Source organism: Manis pentadactyla, chromosome 1 (assembly GCF_030020395.1).
Source record: "Manis pentadactyla isolate mManPen7 chromosome 1, mManPen7.hap1, whole genome shotgun sequence".
In the NCBI taxonomy this organism is placed as follows: domain Eukaryota; kingdom Metazoa; phylum Chordata; class Mammalia; order Pholidota; family Manidae; genus Manis; species Manis pentadactyla.
The window spans coordinates 62,927,745-62,954,482 of NC_080019.1; the positions used below are offsets into that span (position 1 = coordinate 62,927,745).

General features: G+C 35.6%; 1 protein-coding gene across 3 annotated transcripts in view; it reads right to left on the bottom strand.

Moving 5' to 3' along the window:
• Positions 1–1,693: 1,693 nt before the first annotated feature.
• The window catches only part of RYK (receptor like tyrosine kinase), an 87,016-nt gene continuing 61,971 nt past the window's right edge, over positions 1,694–26,738 (bottom strand). For 2 of the 3 annotated variants that reach the window (XM_057497672.1, XM_057497666.1), the window contains exons 11-15: positions 23,894–24,026; positions 22,575–22,684; positions 22,251–22,410; positions 4,655–4,791; positions 1,694–3,713 (exon numbers count right to left, since the gene is read on the bottom strand). In XM_057497672.1, coding sequence (XP_057353655.1) covers positions 3,602–3,713; positions 4,655–4,791; positions 22,251–22,410; positions 22,575–22,684; positions 23,894–24,026 — 652 coding nt within the window. In that variant the 3' untranslated portion in view covers positions 1,694–3,601. The other variant, XM_057497680.1, reaches the window with a different exon arrangement.

A 26,738-nucleotide genomic window follows, 5' to 3' on the forward strand; every position in this document is an offset into this window, starting at 1 on the left:
TAACTCATATCTTTTATCTCTCATCCTTTCCCCATCTTCCTACCTAGTAAAGGTATAGGCCCTTGGGATCCCTATGAACAAAAACAGTTTAAAGATGGCAGAGAAGCAAAAATGGAGATCAGGTAATGGATATCCCGGGATCACTGCACCAGCCCTGGTTTAACTCTCTGGATTTGTTATGGGAGAGAAATAAACATGAATTTGGGGAAGTAATTAGAGTTGGACCTCTATTACTTGCAGCCAAATGCCATCCCTAATGAAACATGCCTATCTAATAGCAGCCTGTGCTTATTCTCGGAGTCAAAAAGGCAAAAGACTCAGAAAGATGCAAAAAAGTTCATTCCAAATATTTATAGGTTCACTCCATGTATGTTCGGTGAGACCTCTTCTCTAAATCTAGCTATTCAAAATCTCCACTTATATAACAAATTGGCATCTCAAACATGGTCTGTAACAAATTTCTCAATCCCCCCAGCAAAGCAAAATCCTATTCCTCCTAGTTTCTTCCATTTCCGTATATAGTTTGGCCATACAACCAGTTGCTTAAGCCCCAAACCAACTAGCCATCCTGATCATTCTCTTTCTTGTTCCACCCAACCCTGTACCATCCAACAGATCCAGGTCCTATCTGTAACCTTCAAAATGTTATCTTCAATTTGCCCTTTCCAATCTTAACACTACTCAAATTTGTCCAAAACCATTATCTTTTCTTTCCTAAACTATAAGTAGTTTCTTAAATAGTCTCACTACTTCTACCCTTACCTCCCTACAATCCAATCTCCACAAGTTGGCATAATCTTTTTAAAATGACAAATCAGGTCATGTCATTCCCTTACTTAAAATATCTTTTGAGTGAGATTCCATGTATTTGGAATACAATATGAATGTGTCCCATGGCTTGTAAGGCCCTGCTGTCTGTTCACATATCTCCAGACCTCATCTGTACTCTCCCTTCCCTAACTACATTCTAGCCACACTGGCCTCTGTGCTCTTCCTCCAGCAGCAACAGCTAGAGGATGAACAGGAAAAGTCAAGACTGGAGGCCACCTTGTTCCTGCTTTAAGGCCTCTGCAATTAGGTCCCGTCTGCCTGGATCTTCTCACGGCTGGCTTTTGTCATTCCAATCTCACATCAAATGCCACCTGCTCAGAGAAGATTGGCTAAATATTATACCTAAAGTTATTCTCTATGATACCACTCTGTATATTTTTTTCATAGCACTTACCAAAATCTTAGTTATGTACATTATCTGCTTCTCTTAAAGTGAATATAAGACCTGAAAGGGAGGAACCCCATCTGACTTGTTCCCTGCATATATTCAGAGCCAAAAATAGAGTGGGCACTCGATAAGTATATAATGAATGGCAGCCCAATCCTCCTTGCTTCTACAAACAAAATTTTCTTACAATGGGGTGTTATAAGAAAGGACAGAATATAAAAAAGTTCTGTATTAGGCCTGTAACAGGCCACTAGAGCCAGCCATATTCATGGCCACGATATACGGCCACTAGAGCCATAATATCAGATCAGTGCTTTGTCAGTTTGCTTCTTTCCTTTAAAAATTAGACTTCTGCAAAATCTGTTCAGTAATATGCACAATCAACAAAACCACTGGAGGAAGACCAGCCACAGAAATCTTATAACTGCTCTTTTCGTTGAAGTCAATGATTCCATGTAGCTCAACAAGAAAAACCAATTTAGACATTTAATCACCTACTAAAACAAATATATACATAAGACAGCTTCCAAACACAAAAAGATAAAGTTAAAAGCACCACACATCCCAGTAAACTGAGAGCACCTCTTATTACCTGCTAGTTTGAGACAGAAGTCAGATGTCAGCACTTTTTCTTTTGGATCATACATAGAACTGTGATATCTAAACAATGCACTGACCTGAACACAAAGAATGCACTGAATGTTGGAAAGAGTGCTAGAATTGAACCACTTTGTGTGCATAATACACAGTCAGTGCTAAATAAATATTTGTTGATTGATGCCTGCTAAGACTACAGATTGTAGGCAAAAACATATCTACCTGACAAGCAGTTCAAAGAGCGTTTAAAAAACCGGCCATTCAGGGGGCTTAGTATTCCTTAAACCAAAGAACCAGTGTTAAGAAATGGTACACAGAAAAATCTTGCTCTTGGCCCACTTGTGGTAGAGCATGTACTGTGGGAGCTATTTTTCCAGATGTGCTGATTCATAAAGCTTCTTCAAGAAGAGCTAAAAGCCTCCAGCAGCTAAACACTCTCCCTTATATACCTTGGAGGCTGGGAGTAGAGGACAGGCACCAGAAGGACTAGCTATTTAGATGTTCTATTCGACTCTGTTAGGCTAACTATAACCAAGTATAAATACAGACATAACTCTAGTATTATGGCTTTGGAGAAAACTTTCATTGTTGTAGTACTTCCTTGTAATAATAACTCCACCCTTTCATTAGAACCTGCAAGTTGAACACAGTCAGCTTTAATTCGTGTTAGAGCTTAGGAGCCTGAGTTAAACACCAATGAAATAAAACGCGTATATCTAGCTGTTGCATGTTGAAAGACTTACCAGGCACAACCAATCATTTGTTATGAACAATATTTCCCATACTGTCATAGTATGAAACAAAGCCTTTAATTTTCAAGTGTTTAAAAAAAACAATTTTATACTTAAGCCAGACTTGAAGATAAGCACAAAATTGACCAGGTTACATTTTGGTTTTTTTTGCCCACAACTCAAGCACCCACTCTGTGCATAGCACTATTCTAGGTGCAGTACAAGAGATTCTTAACCTTAGAAAACATGACTTCACTTTCTGGAATTCTATTATCTCCTTTTCCAGAGAGTAAAAATAAATAAAATTGCCATTGTTTATTACTGACCTGCCCCAAACCCACTTCTGGCTCACAGAAATGCTAATTTCTGCCAAATTTAAGATGTTTCAATGAACTTAGCCCCAACTTCCCCAAAATAAGAAAGTAGAACTCTTTCATTAAAAAAATTAAAAAAAGAAGTTTTTCACAAAAGGGAAGTTTCTGTTTCTAGTAAGTATTTTTTTTATTTCTTTTTTTCTCTAGCTTTTCTTCATCTAATTTTGCCTTTTCCTGTACAAGGAAAACCAGACATCTTTTTATGCTATCTTTCTTTTCCTAAGAAAAGTACTGCATCTTGAAGACAAACCATTCCCAAGACTAGTGATAAATACTTTAAAGGTGAATCACCTACTTTACCTTGATGAAGTTATAAAATAAAAAGCAGTTGGCACTAAGATAGCTATTCCAAATACCTGTGTTTAAACAATTTTACAAACTGTTCATTTATTTTGTATGAATGTACCCCTAGTCCAAAGTAACTATGTTTTTAAAAATTTTGGGCCAAAAAATTTACAAAAAACTTTTCAGTTCAACCTAATAAAAGTGACAGCTAGAAAATATTCCACATTATTAAGTCTGTCTTTAAAAGTTCAGATCCTAAAGCACTCCTAAGGCACAGTGTTCTGGAAGACAAATGTGCTTCTGCTGGCGTTGCATGATGTACAAAGTGTCCACGACTGGTTCTGAGTGAGGCCCAACAGGCCCCTTGCTCCGATGCCGTGGGACTGGGAGAGGAGTCAGACGTAGGCCCCTAGGGCCGCGTGGAACTCTGTGAGACACTGTACCAGCTGCTGGAACTTGGGCCTCTCTTCTGGATCTAAGGCCCAGCAACAGGCCATCACCGCAAATCTGCAGAGCGACAAAAATGGAAAACGTGTCTAGTGACAATTCAGGACTCCTAACCTTTTGGTCAATTTGATGTGCCAGGTTTTGTCTAAATGTGGGTGTGGAGAGGATGACATATTAAAAATCAATCACTATTACTATCTGTTGGCAGTTCTAAAATGAAAAGCAGCTAAAATGAGTTATCTGGATTTTATGTGTGGATTTCAATTCTTCATGACATTATCAACATACATCAGCAAATTCAGACTTCATGTAAATATCTAAAACACAGTCACAATAATAACCTGCATTATTTGTATTTAAGTTCTGAAAGAACTTGTAGGCAAAGGAAGGTTTATCTAACCTCTAAAAACCCTGTATGTATAGTACAATCAGTGCAAAAGCTGCCACCTTGTCATGATGTAGAGGGGATTCTGGAACTGACACCACACTCATCTGCACACTCATTTGCCCCTGAATAGCCTCCTGCCCACCCCAGTCCCATTATATGGGAAGATTAGCTATGTGATGAAAGCAGGAAAGGGAGTCATCTTACTCACTAGCCCAAAACATCTTCCTTATACATCAAGTGCCACCAACTGGCAAGGCAAGGTGACAATAAGAAAGGCTTTTTATAAGTAAGTGTGTCCTTAAGATTATATAAATAAAAGTTAGGTATTCACTCTACAGAGAATATCCAACATAGTATTTAGTGTTTTCTCACTATGTATATTAGTCTTTCAGGTTGGATTAAGCACTATAAATATAAGATGCAAAAACCCCTAATGTCAAATGCATAATGAGTCTGGCTTCCTGTGTGGTTCTCTACAAGAGCCTAACTCAAGTCCAAAGAATCATTATTCTCCAAAGGAAAGTCTATACGCATATGGACACCTGCTCTTTATCTTTTATCCCAATATCATAAGTGGAACAAAACCCCTACCTCAAAGCTCAGAAAAACTTACAGTTCATCAGGGCAGTTGATTGGCTGGGCTATTCGGTAACCATCTTTCAGGTACGCGGCCATCTCAAAGGGGTCGATGTCCACGTAGGGCGTTTGGCCCAGAGTCATGAGCTCCCACAGCGTCACTCCAAAGGCCCACTGAGAAGAGGAGCAACAACGCAGTGAGGTGAGGAGATGGTTAAAACAGCTGTCAGGAGTGCTGCTGCCGGAGGCTGGGTGTGGATCAAAAATAGCAACAACTCTTGAGGTAAGCAGAGTATTATCCAGGAAAAGCAGCCTACCATACCTAGTTAGTTTTTCTGCTGGGACAGAAAGGAGCATTTTAATGAATGCATCCTTTAATGCATCATTGAATGTCAATGTCATTATTGCATATTCTAAGGTATAATTAGTTCCAATGGAAAAAAAAACTGTTGATTAAAAACCCCACAACCTAAAACAGTTAATTATGTCTAAGGTTTTCCGAATATGAAAATGTATTAATTTGAAAGCTGTAGCTAGTCTGCATAACTAAGAAGTAGAAAGTGAATACAACTTAAGCCTAACTGGAGGGAAGAGCGTCTGAAAAAGTGGAATATGCAAATTATGTAAAATATAAATGTCATGGATTTTTACTATACTCAAATAACCTAAATTAATGGATGAAAAGTAGCCTGAGAAAGTATCTTCCAACCTTGCTCAAGTAAAAGACCAGATTTATTTAAAATCAACATGTGGACTTCTTTCTGGTAGGAGCAAAAACTGTAGGCAGTGGTCCAACCAGGACTTGCCACTTTGGCCCAGCCCTGGCTGCACTGCAGCTCATCAGGAGCACGTGCACAGCACACAATGTGTCTCCAGAGTTGCTGCCACATGGTTACGAAGGACTCAGTGCAGGGACTGCAGCTGATCTGCTGCTGCTCGTGAATCGCGAGTCTGAACAGCTGCAGCTGGATGGAGAGGATCCCTGTGTAGAGTGGTGTCACTCTGTGAGTCCCTACAAGTTCTAGACATTTTACATCCTTTATCTCCTTTAATTTTCACTACAAACCTGTGAAAACCACTGGTATCCTGATTTTACAGGTGAGGAAACAGGTTGACAGAAGCAACTTGCCCAAAAACCCATTTTTTAATGAGTGAAAGAGAAAAAAATGGGAGAAAAGAAGAGGAAAAAACGTTAAAAAACAAGTCTGTTTACAAAATCAAAGCACAATGTACTAAATTTTAAGTTATTTTTAATACTAACAAAATTCAGAAATACTCCCTAAAATACACATTTTTTAAAAGCCCTGTATTAGTGAGAAACAGTTTTATTTCTTACAATCTATGCAAACAAGAAAGCAATGGAATATCTTTTAGAGTATTTTTAAAACTGTCAATGGAGAATTTTATGCCAAGGCAAAATATACTCCAAAAATGAGGGGAAAATACTTAACTTTTCAGACAAACAACAGCTGAGATGGAAATCTGGATCTACACAAAGGATGAAGAGTGCTGGCATAAGTAACAACTAGATAGTTTGTCCTCATTTCAAAAATTCCTTAATAGATTGTGCAAACTGAGTTTTACCTAGAAGAAAAATGTATTTCCCCAGCACAAAGGATGAAAGGTAATGATGAGTGGAAATACTATTTTGTAAACTGCTTATATTAAACATGAAGTGGTATAACATTATTTGACAGGAGAAGGTGTACACTGTAAGCCCTAAGACAGGTTTTTCAACTTCAGCACTACTGACATTGCAGGCCGGACGATTCTTTGTTGTGAAAGGCTGCCTATGTTGTAGGATGTGTAGCAGCAGCCCCAGGCTCCACCCACTAGACGCCCCAATTGTGGTAACTGAAAATACCTCCAAATGTCCCCTGGCAAGGGAGACGAAACTGCCCAGTTGAGAACCCCTAAGTTATACTGATCAAAGAAAATAAAAAGACACAAATGAGCAATATCAGGAATGAAAGGGAATATCATTACATCAAAAAATATTAACAACTCAACTTTATACCAATAAATTTAGGAACTCAGATGAAATAAATTCCTTGAAATACACATTACAAAATAGACACAAGAGCAAACAGAAATCTACACAGCCCTATAAATATTAAAGAAATTGAATTCATAACTAAAAATCTTCCACAAAGGAAACTTCATCCAAACAGTTTCACTAGTTGAATTCTATCAAACTCGAAAGAAAAAAGTAATACAAATTTGTATTAGAGTTTCTAGCACTGCCATAACAAAGTACCACAGACTGGGTGACTGCGCAACAACAGTTTTTATTGTCTCACAGTTTTAGAGGCTAAAAGTCCAAAATCAAGGTGTTGGCAGGACTTTGCTCGCTCTGAAAACCTGCAGGGATGAATCCTCCTCTCCCTTACTTCTTCCTCAATTCACAACACAGTCCTACATAAACTCTTTCAGAAAACACAGGAGGAGGGAACACCTCCCAACTCATTTTGAGGCCAACATTACCCTAAATACTAGTATCTTTTTCATTAACAGTGACCAAAGAGCGGAGCACTGCTCATCCCCGAGGTCTGCGCTTTAGAAGGAGGGGAGAGGCAGGGAATGGATGGAGATGGATGTATAGTTTTAAAATCTCCAGACAGGCTGTGCTTACTAGAATTTCTCATAATCTACTGGTTTAAGGGGAACATTCTGTTCAGCTTAAAAATGGAAAAATGATTTCAAGTTAATATAAGTTAAAGGAAGGTACAGGATTACAGCTGGATATTTGTCTATCTTAAAACTTTACCTTATATGAACTTTTAATGATTACAGTGATTAGTAAATGTAATGCTTAATTTTTTAAAAAGTGTCCAACTTCAAAAGGTAGTTCATTACACAGATGGAACAGAGCCCAAAGAAGTGGAACTAGTTGGGTGTTCCCACCCCTTCTTTATGAGAGGAGATGGATCGATTCTTACCGTGGCAGTAGCTGTGAAAAAGGAATCATCAATCCAAACTAGATGTTGGAGGAAGAAACAATGGGAATTTGTAACAAGTGGATACTGCTACACAGGGAATAACTCCATCCATTAACAAGGGATTTACATGCTAACAACTTCTGACTGTACAGGATTTTCACAGTAATCCTGGCAGTATCTGAGACCTGGGGTGTATATAGGTGCCATAACACTATGATGTGTATAAGTAGACTTTAAAAAATTACTTCTTTTACATTGTTTTGTCCACATTATTATCGCTAAGCATCCACCTAAGGTTCTCATATTACATATTACAACATTAACAAACACCAAGAAAAAGAGAACAATAATACCAAAGGGTACACTGCAGTTTCATTTCCTTAAATGCCAGCAAAAAGTGATTAATTACATGTTGGCTCACCACCCCTTAAAAAAAAAAAATCAAAACCAAATAGCACTAAGATGATTTGTGGAAAACTTGGTCTCTAAAGTCTTCCAATAACTTAACCATTTAAAATTAGACAGACTTATTCTATAATTTCCTTTTGTTTGACGTCACTGGAAAGGAAGCAGTAAAGTCAAACAGACTTTTTTTCCAGAGTTTTATGAAGGTTGCTGCTATGTCCATTTAAGGAACATTTACAGAACTGTGTTTTTATTCATCTTCTTCTTCTTCTCCCACCTTCTTATATTATAGCTTCTTTATAGGATATAAGACATTTTCTTCACTAACAACATATACTAATGTGACTTGCCAAGAAGTATATAAAATCATTTTTTAATCTTTAATGTAATGTTAACTAATGTTGGGGCCTTAGATTTCCATTCTGTTGTAGCATTTCTCCTAATAAACAATACAAGTTTCTGATATCAGAATTCAGGAACTTATAATGTAAGCCTGACCTCAAAATACAATATAATGATGTGAAAAGAATTCTGTCAGTTCTAAAGGATCTCATCTGACCACAGTAAGAGCACAATCAGGTGTCCATGGCTAGGCCTTTCTGTTAATACCACATGGATGTTAACAACGTCCCTTTCTCACAGACAGAAATGGATTCAGATGACCAAAGTGCTCAAGTACTTTCCAAGCTTGATTAATGAGAAGAATCATCTGAGGTGTTTGTTGAAATTACAGATTCCCCAGTCCCATCCTAATAATTCTGAAGCCTAGAACTCAGTATTTTTGGCTAGAGTCCTAACTGGGTCTTAAGACCCAGCAAATTTAGGAACTGGTCTTAGATGTATTAACAATGGTGGTCAGATAGCAATGATGGTTTTTAATTTATTTTTATTGTAGTATGGTTGGCATACAAAAAAATGCACACAGTGTTCAATCTGATTAATTCTGAGATTTGTACAAACACTTCACTCTTTTCAATTTTAGCCAAACTAATGGGTGTGTAATGGTAATTTCATTGTGGTGTTAGTTTGCACTTTCCTAACGACTAATGATGATCATATTTTCTTGTGCTTATTTGCCATTTGTGTATTTTCAGTGGTGAAGTGTCTGTTCAAATGTTTCTCATTTTTATACTGGGTCAGTTTTTCATTACTGAGCTTTGAGAGTTCTTTATATATTCTACATTTATGTCCTTTATCAGATACATGATTTGCAAATATTTTGTCTGAGTGTGATTTGTCTTTTAATTTTCCTAACATTCTGTTTCAAAGAGCACAAGTTTTAAATTTTGATAAAGTTTAATTTGTTCATCTAAGAAGTCTTTGCTTATTGAAAAGTCACAAAGATTTTCTTCTATATTCTCTTCATGAGAATATAAATCAGAAGATTTATAGCTTTAGATTTTACATTTAGATCTGTGATCTATTCTGAGTTAAATTTTGTTTATGGAGTGAGGTGCGGGTTGAAGTCCATTTTTTTGTAGATGGATATCCAATTGCTCCAGGACCATTTGTCTAAAGATAATCATTTCTCCAAATTGCCTTTGCATGCTTGTTGAAGATTAGTTGTCCACACATGTGGGTCAGTTTTTAGATGCTGTATTCTGTTTCGTTGGTTGTCTAAATGCCAACACCACACTGCCTTGATTATTATAATTTGAAATCAGATATCTGTTTTTTCAAAGCTGCTTTGGCAGTTCTAGGTGTTTTGTATTTATATGTGAATTTTAGAGCCAATTTGTCAATTTCTATTAGAAAAATTAAAAGCCTACAAAGATTTTCTTTGGGACTGTGTTTAAATCTATAGATCAACTTGGAGAGAACTAATATCTTAATACTGAGTTTTCTGACCAAAGAATTAAGTGTAGCTCTCCGTTTATATAGGTTTTTAGTTTCTCTCAACAATGTTTTTATACCTTTCATTGTGTAGGCATGCCGTATTTTTGTCAGATTCCCATTAATTTATTTTTTGATGTTTTTATGTTTTTTTATTAAAGTATCACTGATACACAATCCTATGTTGGTTTCAAATATACAACACAGTGGTTCAACAGTTACCCATATTATTAATTCTTTATCCCTTCTAGGGCTGTCACTATCTATCAACATAGTAAGATTTTTCAGAACCATTAACTGTATTCTCCATGCTGTACTACCATCCCTGTGACCAACCTATACTGTGATTGTGAATGACTGTGATGCTTTTATGTTTTTAAAGAACGTGTGTTTTTTGAACATGATGCCAAAACTACCAACAACAAAAGCAAAAACAACAAATGGGATTACATCAAACTCAAAAACTTCTGCACAGCAAAAGAAACAAAATGAAAAGAATGGGAAAAAATATTTGCAAACCATATATATAGTATCTAAACTATATAAAGAACTTACATAACTATATACAAAAAATAATCTAATTAAAAAATAGAAAGAACTAAACATTTTTCCAAAGAGAACATCAAAGTGGCCAACAGATTAAAAGATGTTTTAATGATCCTTGACCACTAATCGTCAAGGAAATGCAAATCAAAACCACAGGAAGAGATCACCTCACACCTCTTAGAATGGCTATTATAAAGAAGACAAGAGGTGCAGGTGAGGTTGTGGTGAAAAAGGAACCCTTATACACTGTTGGTGGGAATGTAAATTGACCCAACCACATAGAAAGCAACATGGAAGTTCCTCAAACAATAAAAGCAGATCTTTCATATGATCCACCAATTCCACTACTTGATATATTCGAAGGAAATGAAAACAGTGTTTTGAAGAGTTATATGCACTCCCATGTTCACTGCAGCATTAGTCATAATAGCCAAGCTACAGAATCGACCTAAATGCCCATCAATGGATGAATGGATAAAAGAAATGACACACACACACACACACAAACAGTGGAATAATACGAAAAAAGGAAGCTATCTTGCCATTTGCCACATGGATGGACTCTAAACTTACACTACGTGAGGTTAAGTTAGGCAGACAAAGTATTATATAACTTATATTTGGAATCTAAAAAAGTCAAACTCATAGAAAACAAGCGATTAAAAATGGTGTTTACAAAAGGATGGGGGGTGAAGGGATAAAACTGCTATTGTTTAAAGGTACACACTTACGAACAGTAAATAAGCCATAGTGATCTAATGTACAGTATAACGAATATAGACAACATTGTACTATACTTATGTAATGTGATAAATACCACTAAAATGACAATCATATTACAACATATAAATTTATCAAGGTAAAATGGTGTACACCTTAAATTCACACAATGTTATACGTCAAGTATATCCAATTTAAAAAGAACTAAAAAGAATCTTTCCTATTTTTCCTTATTAGAAGTACCAACTGATTTTTGTACATTGATCTTGTATCTTATAATCTTTCTAACTCATTAGTTTTAGTAGGTATTTTGTACATCACACTGGATTTTCCTCACAGATGATCATGTCTGCAGATAAAGTTACTTTTTTCCTATCCAATTTTTTATTATCTTTTATTTCCTTTTCTTACCCTGGTGCACTGACTAAACCTTAAGTACAATAATGAAGAGAAGTGATGAGAGTGGGTGTTTTTGTCTTGTTCCTGCTATTACGTAAAAAAGCTACAGGTTCTGTTTTGTAGATGCCCTTCATTAGATTAAGGAAGTTCTCCTCTATTCCTAGACTGCTGGGGGTTAGGCATGGTTGTTTTCTAGTATTTTTTCTACATCTACTGAGATGATCAAATTGTTTTTATTTAATATGTTAATATAGTAAATTACAAAACTTGATTTTCAAATGATAAAACTTGCATTCTTGGGATAAAACCTAATGTAGTCATAATATTTTTAAATATATTGTTGGATTCTATTTGTTAAACTTTTGTTTAGAATTTTTGCATCTATTTATCAGGAGGGATAATGATTTGTAGTTTTCTTTTCTTCTAATTTTTGGTGTTAAGGTAATGCTGACCTCACAGAATGAACTAGAAAATATTCCCTCAATTTTCTGAAAGACATTGTGTAGAATTTGTATTCTTTCTTCCTTAAATGTTTGCAGGTATTTATTAGTACCTTAGAGTTCACTCTGGATCCAGAGTTTTTTTTTTTAGGCAGGTTTTAAATTAAACATTAAATTTCTAGAATAGATGTAGGGCTATTTATATTATCTATTTCTTGAGTGAGTTTTGAAAGTCTTATCTCCCAAAGAATTTGTCCATTTCACCCAAGTGTCTGAATTTATTGGGAAAAAGCTGCTTATAATATTCTCTTGTAACTTAAACCTTTGAGAATCTTTAATGATATCACCTCTCAATCATTATATTGTTAATTTGTAACTTTTCTTTTTTCCTGATTAGTGCTGGTGAGTTTTTTAACGATATTCTTAAAGAGCTAAGCATTTGTTTCATGGATTTTTGTGTTTTTCTGTTTCATATTTCACTGACTTCCATCTCATCTATATTATTTCCTTTCATCTATTTACTTGGGTTTAATTTGCTCTTTTTCTATAAAGTTTCTTAAGGTGAAACTTCATTAATTTGAGACTTTACTTCCAACACTGATGTTTAATAGTATATATGTCCCCCTTAAACAGCATCCCCCAATTTTTTAACATTGGGTCTTTTTCTTTCAATTCTAAATACTTTGCCATTTCCTCTTTTTCTTTGATTCATGAGTTACTTGTAAGTATACTATTTAGTTTCTAAATATTTGGGAATTTTCTAGATTCCTTTTTACCTCTAATTCAATTCCATTGTACTCACAAGACCCTATTTTGTATGAGTTAATTCCTCTTAAATTTATTGACTTGTATTAAGGCCTAGAATATGGTCTTTCTTAGTAAATACGCCATGTGCACTTGAAAAAAAAATGCATTCTGCTGTTGGGTAGATTGTTCTGTAGTTGTCAATTGGATCAAGTTGGTTGATAGTGTCATTCAAGTCTATATCCTTACTGATTTTCTATTTTATCAATTATTGAGAGAGGGACATTGAAATATGTTCAATTATATCTTAATTAGATTTAAATGATTATTTTAAAATCTTATGTATTTTACCCATTTCTGGTGCTCTTTGCTCTTTTGTGTGGATACACATTTTCATCTGGTATTACTGGGTCCTAAAGGACTTCCTTTAACATTTCTTACAGTATGATTCTCCTGGTGATGAATTCTTTCAGCTTCTGTATTTTTGAAAAAGTCTATTTTCCCCTCATTTTTGAAAAATATTTTCACTGAGTATTAAATTCCATGTTCACAGTTTTTTCTTAGAGTACTTTAACGATGTTGCTTCACTGTCTTCTCACTTGCATTGCCTCCAATGAGAAACTTGCTGCCATCATTTCCTTGGTTCATCTGTATATTAGCATGTTTTTTCTAGCTGCTTTTCATATGTTCTGTCTATTAGTAGCTTTGAACAATTTGACTACAAAGTGCTGTGGTTTACTTTCCTGATGTTTCTTGTGTTTGAGGACTATTACTATATCTGTGGATTTAAGTTATAACCAAATTTGGAAACATTTCAGTTGTTAATTATTCATTATTCTTGCTTCTCCATCCATGACTTTGGAGACCCCAATTATACATATATTCAGCAACCTGAAGTTGTCCCTCAGTTCAGTAAGAGATAGTTCTTCAAGAATTTTCTACATCTTCTCTCTCTTTCTTTACTCCCACCTCAGAGTTATACTTTCTCTTGTGCCATGACTATACCTTTACCTGGGCTCCTGAACCGATTCACCCATCATCTCTTGGACTTTTCCTCCAATAACCACATATACAATCTTTTTCTCCCCATTGCTCCCCAGGCCTAAAAACCAAACCAAACAAACCAAATAAAATAAAACAAAGGCTCTCTTGGTTCTGCCATCCTGTCAAGCTATTATATTTTCAGTCCTCATTAGAGCTGAACTTCTTCAAGTGTAATCTACTTACTGCCCCACGTTCTCACCTCCCACGGTGCCCTTGACAATCACATCTATTTTTAATGATTTACTAAATCTGCTTGTTCAAATGCCTCCAAAGATTTCTTCATCCTAATATTTCCTTCCTCAGCTTCTAAGACACAGCATTCTCAGGATTCTCTTCCCTTTTTATTTCTTTGTTCATCTTTCTTTTCTTACTAAAACTAAACATTCCTTGTTTCTTTCCTTGGTCTCTTCTTTCTATTCATTACCTCTAGGATCAAACGCTCCTGTTCACTCAATCTCCTCTTTTAAGTTGATGCCCAATTTCTAATATTCTGCTTTTATGACTTTTCAGAATGACACACACTCCACCCATCAGCATCTTGAACTCAACATGCCCCATATAAAATCAATCATGTTTTCCGCCAAACCAGATATTCTACCTGTTGTCCTCAATTGTATTACATCTCCATAGTAACTTAGAATTTACAACAGTAGAACTAAAGAAAAGTATGGATCAAAGACTACACTGAAGTTTTCAGAAACATGAGCCCTGGGTATAAAGGCAGAGTAGATGTATATATCTAATAGTTAAGGGGTGGGGGAAGGGGACCTCAGGCCACAAAGGTCAATTAACAAATTATTTACTGATAAATAACAATGTGGTCAAGAGAAGAGATGGGATATTTGAAATGAAGTCTGTGGTAGTGAAACACGGAGAAATTTGAGATTCAGCATGGAAACAGAAGTAGACAGTGTGAGGCCAAGTACAGTCAAGTACACAGCTTTCCAGAGTAAGAGTAAGTAACACTGATAGCTGTGAATATTCTTAAAATAAATGACTCAAAAGGCAACTTAATCACTTAATTTGACTATATCAACTTAAATTCTGTAACTATGGAACACCTGCTAAAGGAAAGTCAGTAAGGGCAGAATTTCCACTGTCCATTCTGGGAAGAATGACTTATGCATAAAAACATGAGGCAAAGAGTGTGGCATTTAGGTAGGTAGAAAATTCTCTGAGGATCCAAACAAGATCAAATCAAAGGGCGTAAAAGTACCTGGTGTGTTTTGACCCAGCAGGAATTCCAAACTAGCTTTAGTGCAGAATATAAAGAAATGTACAGTGGAAAATACAAAGCTAAAAAAGGAAGATAAGGAACAGAAGGTTCTGAAAACCAGGGGAAGGATTTTCGATCTTTCTTTACCAACTCCCTTTAATTAAGAGTTCACTCTGAAGATTAAAACTGGAGGAATATTCCTCATAGTGGAAGCTTGAGTTCATTCAACTTACTGATATTAATCAGTTTTCACAAGTTTTCAAAACTTAACACTCCACTGTGCACAAAGTCCAGGCTTTATTAATATATACTAAATATCCAATTTTTGAAGCTTTTATTATTCTATGAATTTAAATTTTTCAGATATTTTCTGTCTTATCAATAATCATAACTGAAATACACATCTATAGAACTATGTTACTTTAAAAAAGGTTTACTAAGATCCACTTAATAAATTTATACAAGTGACCCTTGAAGGGGTCCTTTTAACAATTCTTCAATGTTAGTATCTATTACCTAAAAATCTAAATAGTCCTCCAATATTTTTTATTCTAGCTAAATAAATGTACCCAGATACACAATGACTGTCCACAAGGTGTCAAATTTAGTATGTGTTGCTAATGCAACTTCAGAAGTCAGCAATCTTTAGGCAAAGAGCATCATATATGACTGTAAAGAGACCACTGCTGCTATGAATCTGTCTGAGGATTTGTGCTTAGGAAAGACAGAAGCGTCAATATTGGATGCCTATCAGGCCACCACTCATATCAGCTATTTATGACACTTTTTTCTACTGTACCAGATGATTAGACATTGCTCTATCAAAACACAGGCAATCTAAAGGGAATGTGAAACAGAATGAAATGATAAGGGAAAGGGAAGAGAGAGAAGATAATGGGGAAGAAATGTTCATAAGAGCTCTTGAGGACAGTATGTATTCTTATGGAGAGCTAGAACAGAAAATATATAGAGGGCAAATACTTGATGAAAAGTCAGCAACTGGCCACCTCTGAAAATATAATTCCTAAAATAAATATAGCTCCTAAAATAAACTGATTCCTCATTACCAAGAAATATTGCAACTACTAAATAGTATTAAATAAAACTAAACAGCATTTTCTTAATTTTAATAATATTAAACTTAAAAATTTTAATTTCCTAAACTAATGTCTGAATGATCCTTTTACCTCTCCAGCTTTTTCTTAATGTTTTTATATCAATTCCTTTTAATGTTAATTTAATATTTAAATAATAATTCTAGGATTATTTAGGTGTAAAATCTGCAACCATAAAGGAAACAAATATTGGAAATCTAAGCATTATTCTAAAATTAATAATAAAGAAATAATATAAAATAGAAAATTTTCTGTACTTTGAAAAATTATAAGCATTCTCTGAAAAACAACAGCTTTCTCTCTGATAGCAGAGTAGTTCAAAAGACCTCTTCTTTTCATGGGTTTATTCTGAATGTGAGCTCTGCTCGGATCTGCTCAAGGTGTGGCAATGACTTTCCATGACACTGGGCGAACAGGAGTATTAAGAAGCACTCTGTTCCAGATACAGCATCCGGATAACATTACAGACCTCCCTCTGTCTTCTAGGTAACCTTTTTTTTAAGCTTTTTAATTAAATATAGTTGACAGATAATATTATACCAGTGTCAGGTGTACAACATAGTGATTTGATATTTATATACATTACAAAATGTTCACCATGATAACTGTAGTTATCATCTGTCACCATTCAAAATTATTATTGACTACTGTACTATTCATCCCCATGACTTATTTATTTTATGACTGTACACTTTTAATGTTCATACAATAAATAATAATGTAAAGGCAGACGGAACACATTTTAATTTGCCCTGTACCCTAAAAACTGTTCAAATACCTTAAAGGATCTCCATATTGCCATAAGCCATTCTTGTAAGATCAGCATGGAAATAATCTCCTTAACTTGTTTTTGCCAAGGAACTGCTTTTTAAACACAATGTAATACCCCAAAGACAAGAAAATAACTCTTAATTGTACATTTCTGACTGCATTTAGTCTCTTAAAAGAAAGTAGCTTTCTTAACAGCAGAATTATGTTAGCTATTATAATTATAATTCAAAGAAGCTATAAATCATGAAATCTATTTTCAAATAGAGGAAACAAAATCAGAAAAAAATCTATGGTGGTTATCTATATCTAATAAAAACAGAATAAAAACAATATCCTGAAATTCTTAAGCCTGCCTATGATGACGCCATATCTTGGAATAATATTAGGAAGAGATTTATTAGCTAGTCACATTTAGTTATGCTTATTTCCTAAGTTCAACAGTTAAAAGCTGATACTAACATTTTAAGAATCCTGACATACTGAAATATTAAATCTTACCAGTAAAAACTGTGAAAATACAACACAGAGATGCAATGTATTATTTTTAAGATAGACCTCATTTATACCTAAAATATGTATTTTATATGTGTGGAGAAGTGGGGTTACATTACTTATTCTGCATATAACTCTACACTAAGTTTTTCAGCACAAAAGTAGAATATTAAAACATACACTTTAAATCCCCGACTCCATCCATAAAGAAAAACTGGGAGCACAGCATAATGATTATACATGCCATTTTCAATACAAATGTTAAAAAGCAATTTATATGAATTCAAAAAATATTCAATCCCACAAAACTGAAAGGTAGGATTTTTATGCTAATAGTAATCCTAGTCATAAGAAACAGAATGGTGTTCCTACTCCTTTTTATCTCAGTTATCCAAAGCAAAAGATATTTAGGGGATGTGTATGTGTGTGTATATATACACATATACACAAACATATATATGTAAATATCTATGTATTTTTTTTCCAGTTCTAATTTCAGAATTTATTCTTAGACAAAAAGTGATTGTGTTTACAGAAGAGAGAGAAATTGACATCTCCAGTGTTATTAATAAAGTGATTTGGCTCTGGTTTCCACCAATGAGACAGCATTTTATTTTCCTGTAGAACAGAAAACTTATTTTATTTTATTCATAGGGGCCTTTTCACTGTGTCGTGGTGGTAGGAGTGGTGGCTGTTTTTAAGAAAATTAACATTTACTATGTTAATGCTATGTAATCTCAAAAGTTGTCAAGGAGTGAATTTCTTGCCATTGCACCTAATATTTGGAAGTACTGGTGTGTGTGTGTGTATGTGTGCGTGTGCGTGTGCGTGTGTGTGTGTGTGTGATGCTGCAGTGGACATGCAAGGGAGAAACTGGAAATGACTTTATGCTTCATAACAGGGAATTTAGCACTTATGTAGTAACGTCTTTGCTCTCTGAACACTACTGTAACCCACTATTCCTATCAAAAGAAAGCTATGGGTACACATCAAACATTAGAGATTCAGAAGTTATAGATATTGATGTGAATAAATGAAGGAAAATGTCATTCATCACAGAGAACAGAGCCAACAGTCCACTTCTTAGAATAGTGGCAATATTCTTTTCCTTTATCAATGTCTCTTTGATTTCACTTTGATTTTAGGTAAAGGATTGTGAGATCAGATCACAAAACAAAATCTATCCAAACGGCACTGAGATGTCTTGGCTGTCAGGCCAGAAGAAAGATGAGATGTCTGTGGCTGGCGGTGAATACACTTCTAACTGCTCAATGCCAAATAGAAGGTTACATAACTGTAGTAACATCCCATGGCAGGAATTATTCTGGAGAAATAATAGTGTTTGTATTTTAAGTCTCTACGTATATCTTTCTCAGATTCGGTCATCCATCTCCTCGGCACTAGTGAAGTGTAGCCATTGCCATTTTATCATGCAGTACCTTTGGGCTACCTTAGGGATTGCCTCAGCCAGTCTCCTTGCCCTCGAGTTTCCAGCTGGAGTCTACCAACGGGATGCATGGCAGGCACGATGTTAGGCTCCTGCCCTTCCACAGAGACAGGGAGACAGGGTTCTGTTTCTTGATGATTACATCTCAAAGGGATGGCACCCAGGTCCCAAAGGTGAAAGGAAAATGATAGACTGATGTCTCTCATCAGCATAGATGCAAATATCTGTGCACTCATGGATTGCTTGGTCCTTCCCCAAATTTAACTGCCCCTATCTAAAATCAGTCCACAATGCTCTATTAGCATTCTTTTACCATCAATATCTATGTATTTTAAAGGAAATTTATTCATCAGAATCTAAAGAAGAAAATACAAACATATTAGGAGTTAACCATGTTAAATGTAAATCAATGGGTATTCACGCCATCACATTCTAAGTACAGCTCAGAAGAATTTGGGTCACAAAGACACTTAAAGTAAGTTCACGTCAAGACACACTAGAAATAATTATGATTTTAAAGTCATCTGTTAAGGTGCTCACCATTAAGTTTGTGGTAATTTCTTTAAACAAAGCTGTCAAGTGATCAAGCAGCAACAAGGTATTTGGTATGATGGCATTTTGGTGTAAGGCAGATGCTTACATAAAATATGTGAACTTTTGCAAAATTTATAGAATACCATAAAAATAACTAATTCTAAGTATGATTTTGAAATTCCTAACTAAACCTATCCTTCAATAAGATCTTTATCAGCTAATACAGGGGAGTGTACACAGCTGAAGAGACATAAATCACATTATGTAGAGATGTATTATTAACAGTACTCTCTTTAATTCAAAGTATATCATCTAATTTAGTTTTCACTCTGGAGCTCCCATGAAAAAGTTCATCATAAGTGTTGTAAAAAATAATTCCTTTACTGCATAAATATGTAATGGAATACCTACACAGAAACATTAAATTAAATAATGCATATCTGGGGGGCTTCCACTGTGCAATACAGCAGGTGTGTGCTGCCCTAAAATCGAACTCTGCTTTTTCTTTTTATATTATTTGAGAAAAATAAAAATAAAAAACAATAAAGCAACCCCTTTCTCCCCCTGGAAAAAAGTCCAGGTTCCCTTTATAAAACCATTAAAGCTTGTAAGTTGCTTTGTGTATTCATATTGCTTTACTTGGAATTTTAACTTCTTGACATTAGACAGAGAAGTTGTGGGTAAAATTGTAATTTATCCAGAATATCTTGCTTGGCTTTAGTACATATGCTTATCAACAGGAGTTCAAGGGTTGAAAGAAGTATGGCTTTAGTGGATTTGCATAATTCCTAGTGGAGAGAAGTTCATCTCCATATCAATGGGTAATTACCAGGGCAGTGGAGCGCTTATCTGTACCTGAGGGGTGAGAGGGGGAGAGAGGGGGAGAGTCGGTTTTGCTACTGCTGGAGCTGGAGAGAGGGATGGGCCGGACTGCAGTTTGTAAGCGATAAACAGGTTTTAAACTTTGTTTCTCCCTTTGACTGATTTCGGTTTTTAGAGGTATTTTGCCCCGGGATTTCCTCTCCCTGGACTTACAGAAGTTCTATTTTATTATCAAAGCTCTGAAAAAAAAAAAAAAACAGGCCAGGCCTAGTTATCTGCTGCTATACAAGCTGAATCCTCAAGGTTCAATATCTAAGAGTCTGGCTGTATTTCCCTCAGTCCACCCCACTCCCATCCTCTAACACGTCCCATGCCTCTGGGTGGGAAAGCCTGTGGCAACACGAAGCAAGTTTCCACCCACTGTTAACCTCTGCAGCTGGTCCATGAAGCAAGAACAGCCCTTCTCACTATCACTGATATGTCTGCCCATCTGACAAGTGTCAGATAAGAATTTTTTCAGAGTAGTTGATTTTAAATTAAGTTAAAACAAAATATTTTGAAGATGTGCACAGTGAAAGAACTTAATTTACAGAAAAAAAGTAAAAACAAACAAACCTGGAAGTAAACTGCTCATTCACATCAAGTGAGCTCATTTTATCAAGGCAATTGGTATGTAAAAAGGCACAATACATCAAATAGCTAACCTAGCTTCAGAAAAAGAAAAAAATTAGTAGATTGTAATTAACGAAAAGGTTTCCCCTTTAGCAAATCATCATTTTAATGATTTTAAATTGGAATATCAGTTTTTTAGTAAGGAAATCTTAGATAACTTCAATTACTGAGTTTGGCAGTTTGAATGGTGACCTCAAAGATATGTCCACATTGTAATCCCCCAAACCTGTAAATATGACCTTAAATGGCAAAAGATGTGCAAGCTAGGGACACCTTGAGAGTAGAAACTTACCGTAGATGATGTAGGTGGGTTCTAAATGCAATCATACGTATCATTATAAGAGAGAGGCAGAGGGAGTTTTAAGAGACAGATATATACACAGAGGAGAAGATGAACACAGAGTGGACAGATGCAGCCACAAGCCAAGGAATGCCAACAGCCAGCTACCAGAAGCTGGAAGAGGCAAGGAAGGTTTCCCAATTAGAGCCTCTGGAGGGAGCATGGCCCAGTCTATGCCTTCATTTCAAACATCTGACCTCCAGAATTCAACTGTGAGAGAATAAATCTCTGTTGTTTTAGCACCAAGGTTGCAGTAATTTGTTAAAACAGCTACAGGACACTAATACACTGAGGAAAGGAATATATTAAAATAAATAATCCTTTAGGCATACAAACTTAGAAGCCAAAGAGTAATCCTATATTACAAATAAAATATATCAATGAGACACAAGATACAATGAAATAGTATGCCCAATTTTTACAGTTGTAACTTTGAGGCATATTATAAGATTTTACATGCATCACTAACATGATCATATAAGGGAAACTTATAAGCAAAAGTTTTGCCTAATCTCTAAATATTCAGCTATAAAAATAAAGTGCAGTAAGCAAGATACAGATAATCTTTCAAATCAGACTAAAAAGTGACAGAAATTAAAAAACAATTAAAAATGCCTGCAAAATACACACAAATAAATGTGGCTTCTGGAACTATTCATCAAAGTATAAAGGCTCCCACTACATGATCTGCTCAAGTGGCAGAACCACTCAAAAACTGACAAAAGGAAGGGAATGACATCTGGGGGAATTATAAACTACACTGGCCATAATACTTGAGATTATTTGAAAAAATTTAACAATAAATCTTTATGATCTGGCAACCACTTGGTCATTCTGAGACTCAAGTAAAAGAATAATCAAATACTGTAATTTCTCTTAGCCTCAAAATCCTCATTAAAACTGGGACAACAGTGTCTACCTACCTTATAGTTTTAATAGCCGCTCAGAGCTATTGTGAGGATGAAATAAGATTTCAATGGCCCATGGTTTGGGTCACAGCTTGTATCCATAAACTGACTAGACTGGGAGCTAAGTACACTTGCTTTTTTAATGAAAAATTTCAGGGAACAGTTACTATATTTAAAAAAATAGAAAAACATATTAAAACAAAGCTGCTTCTCCATTCTACTGACTTCTAGGATCCTAGCACTTACCACATCACTAGCGCTGGAGAACTCATTATTGACCAAACTTTCAAGAGCCATCCACCGAACTGGCCTGTTTTCATTGTCCCCCAGACAGTGATAGTCCATGGGGAACAAGTCTCTGGAGAGGGCATTGTCTGTGATCTTAACTTGAAGTGTGTCATCAATGCTGAAAAGTAAAGACACGAACATCAAATGAAATGAGAGTATTTTTTAAATATGGATCACAGTTACTCTTTAATGTAATACAATTCCCACTGTGACTCCTGGAGAAAACCCCAAATTGAGAAAGAACTAAACATCAAATGACAGTAACAAGCTCCTGGCACTCACACACAATTCCTAGCAGCCAGGTCTTTGTGGATGACTTCCCTTCTGGCCAGATAGCTCATTCCACAGGCAATCTGAATAGCCATGTGTACCAGGTCTTGCTGAGAAATTGCCTGTGTAACAGAAAATAATAGCGTTTGCAGTTAGTGAAAAAATTACGATGGCAACTACTCAGTTCATTCCAATCCTACTCCATCCCCAAATACTTCTATCTATACACTGAGTTTGAAAGGCTACTTTTTGACCAAGTATATGTTCCCAAAGCTCCCAGTACCTGTTTCTATTATAGACCTTATCATTCTATAGTATAATCTACCATAAATTTCACAGTCTCTCTCACCCAGCAGGTATTTCCCCCCAACATCCAATGCGTACAGTAGCTGCTTAGTACCTATCTGTTCAAAGAATGTTTAATTTTTAAGGCATTAATTCAAATGCTTATGATTTAATAACTTGTTTTCTATAAAAATAATAGCTTTTATTAGGAGATTGTCCCCTGGGGACCATTTTCAAATTAATACAAGCCTACAACTCTATTGATATGCTCCTCTGGAGCCAGGACACCAGTAATGAGGGCTGAGGAGTGATAGAGCCTCCAACCACTTGTTGGAAACCTTGGCTTTAATCCTGTCAATTTACAAGGCATATTACACATATTAAACCAACTATTCAATGAAGGCTTTCAATCCACTTTCTCCTGGCAACTGGAAGTACATTATTATAAATCCTAAAACCAACTTAATGTGGTTACAAAATGCAGTAGGCAGCAAAACTCTCACTAGGCTTTACTACCTCTACTGTCATAATGTGTTTGGAATCTGACCAAATGCTTCACAACTATGTACACAGTAGTGAAGAGAAAGAAATTCTTAGGTGACTGGCATCGTATAGCCAGCATATTAAAAACACACTCAATTATCCCCTACAATCTAGCACTCCAGTCAACACCAGCTTTTGGTATAATATAAACCAAATGGCTCTGTAAAATCTGTTTCCATTCATAGAAGGGAGATCTAATACAAGTCCTTCAAAGAGTTATCAGGAAAATGACTGAGATGGTGTTACAGAGGGAGTGAAATGATTATGAGTAAACATACAATGGATATAAAAAAAAATTTCAGCATCAGTAAAGTGTAAGCCTCAGGAAGAATCATTAACTATCTGCTCTAAACCACCAGGTTATAAATATGTTCTGGTTCATTTTGAGGTTCTTTTTGCAGGCCTTTAAACAGTTTATATATAAGAATGTTAACATCTACTTTTGAAGATATCATCAGAAAGCTTTGGGTAAATACTTGGTATTTGGGGCAAATTTTTCTCACCTGAGGGTTATTGGCCTCTACTAATTTGCACTGGCGTAAAAACAATTTAAGATTCCCCCAATTCATGTAAGGCAAAATCACCATGGGCTTTTCTCCTTCTTCTATACACACATGGGTAATAGGAAGAAGATTTCTATAAAATAACAAGAAATCAGGAGAAAGATAAGTGAAATCTAAAACCTCAGGGGTTTATTTTTAATAAAAAGGAATAAAATTAAGAAAACCTGAAAGAAAACAAGAAAATCTCAAACATACTTAAAAACATAATTACCATTAAAAATGTAAAATTATAAAGGCTCTTTAAACTAGACTTCAGTGTTTCCCACATATGCACCTTTTCTAGAGAAAGTTATATATAAACTCAGTTATTTCCTGTGGACTGGAGTCTCTAGCTGCACTAAATTTTTACTCAAAAGGGTAATCAGAGGCACCTAAAAAGGACTTGACCATGAGTATATTTTAACATTCCTTTCGGTCCATAATCACACTTTTAAAAAAAGGCCCCAATGCATACTGGGAACAAGAATCTGATAGCCAAGAAGGCCTCTAAGAGGCTAAAATTGCCACAAAGGCCAAGAAGGCTCTAGCTGGTCACATGGGATTTACAATCTGATTTCTAATTCCTAAACTTACTATTTACTGTCTGTGTGACTGTCTTTCTTTGCCTTAGTTTCCATACCTTTGACAGGGATGGGGATCCCACCAACCATAAAATGTTATGATGTACAAAATAAAGCCAAGCATATAGTAAACAGTCTTGTTCTTGCTTTAATTTCTACGGCACACATACTTTCATCCTCTTGCCTTAATGACACCTCTTCCACTGGTATCTGGAAATTTTTTCCCAAGGTTATATAACTTTTAACATAATGACCTCATTTTTCTCCACCAAGCTGAAAATTCCTAGAAGGCAAAAACTAATATGAACTCTTATTTTTAACCTAATGCTTTGTATTCTGTGCCATGGAAAATAAGCACTTAAAAAAATTTGATAAATAACACAAATAACATAGGCTTAAAAACATTCCTATTCCTTAACTTAGTAAATTCTGCCTCTAAGGCTATCCAATAGGAAATAATATTAAACATAAAAAAGCCACGTGGACAAGGAGAGTTAATGCAATACTAATAGAAAAAGTTGCTAACAACTTGAATGTCCAAAAGTAATGAAAAGTGTACATCCAAATAATAGGATAGTATGTAATGATTAAATGATTATAAGGAGATGTTAAGGAGAACATGAGTAAAAGCTTATCTTATAGGAGAGAAAGATAATAAAATTCACATATTACAAATATGGAGAGGATTACACGGTAATTACAAATTGAAGAAAAAATAGTAAAAATCTGCATAGAAATAGGCAGTTGTTGTCTTTGAGCTGTGGGACTTTCCATCATTTCTACCTTGTTTCTCTGTATTTCCTAAATTGTCTCAATTTAGCATATATGTCTTCTAAAACCAGTCACGATTCTGACCTAAGAGTGCACAAATGAAAGTTATGGGCTTTGCCCACGCTGTGCAGGAGTTTTAACAGGGAAAGCACTGACCCTGAGCAGCTGGAAAAATGAGGATTCAGAGAACAGTAAACCTGTAGGAGGTAACACCTCTGTAAAGCTTCTACTTGCATTATGGCCTAAGAATGGCAGCAATGATTAGTCTGATTAGTCCTGCTTCATAGGTGAGGAACAGAGAGAGAAGTCAGGTAACCTGCTGAAGACAAATGGCAGGTATGTGGAGAAAAAAAGATGTCATCTGATTCCAAAACTCTTGTGCTTTCCCCAGATGACTGGGCATTCCTTCCCAAGGAAGCAAGAGGGGCCCAGGGAAGATGACAGAGCCTCTTTTCACACCCAGCCCCCCACACACTAAATTGACTAGCAGGTCTGTGCTCAGGTATTCACCTGAGCATGCCAAAATTTCAGAGGTAATGTGGAGAGTTACCCAATCTAACATCCCAAAATTATTTCTCTTACTGAAAAATTATTTTCATGACTGAAATTCGCCAAGGAGAGTTAAAGGCATTTTATCCAGGTGCAGTAAGTTTGTTGGATGAGATCAAACCATTCATTCTATTGCCAGAGGATAAGAGCCTGCTAGGAAAGGTAACAAGCTGCATGAACATGTTTCAAAGTACAAATGGCTCATCTTCATTCTGCTCATTTTATAAAGGAAAGGAGGATAAAGAGGGGAAGTCTGGGACAAGTGTGGATGAGAGCAAATGCAGGTGCTACAGAGAACAAAATGGAGGAAGGGCAGTTTCCATGGGGACTTGAGGCAAATGCACCCAGTTCTCAGTCTTGCTAGGGGTGCTTGCAGACTGGGAGCCATGAGGCAGTTGGCATGTGAAGGGCCTGCCCTCAGGCACCCTGGGACCAACAGAGTCAAACCATAAGGAGAAATAGCTCATGAGTACTTTGATATGAAACACTCTGATGTATTAAAATAGGTTGATAGCTACCTTTTATTTATACAGCTATTTTAACTTACAATAAAAACCAATCTCATGAATTCCAGTGTAAAAAGGAGTAAAAAGAAAGAATTTCAAAATGCTTTAAAATAGTTCAACATTTTACAACTCTTATTCATGGAATGTAAACATAAAGTAAACATGTTTTAAATGTGTAATTCCATATCACAACTACTTTTTTATAAAGTTAAATTCTGAAACCAGGTGCCATTTCTTGCTGTTACTTAGTTTGCTTGATAAATTCTACTGTTCACTAGAGATCATTATTTCATTTTTATCCTTCATACCTAGCAGAGTTTCAAGTGCAAAATGGGCACTTAATGAATCCAAGTAAAAAAATGAACAGCCCAAATGCATACATACAGCCACGAATAGTCT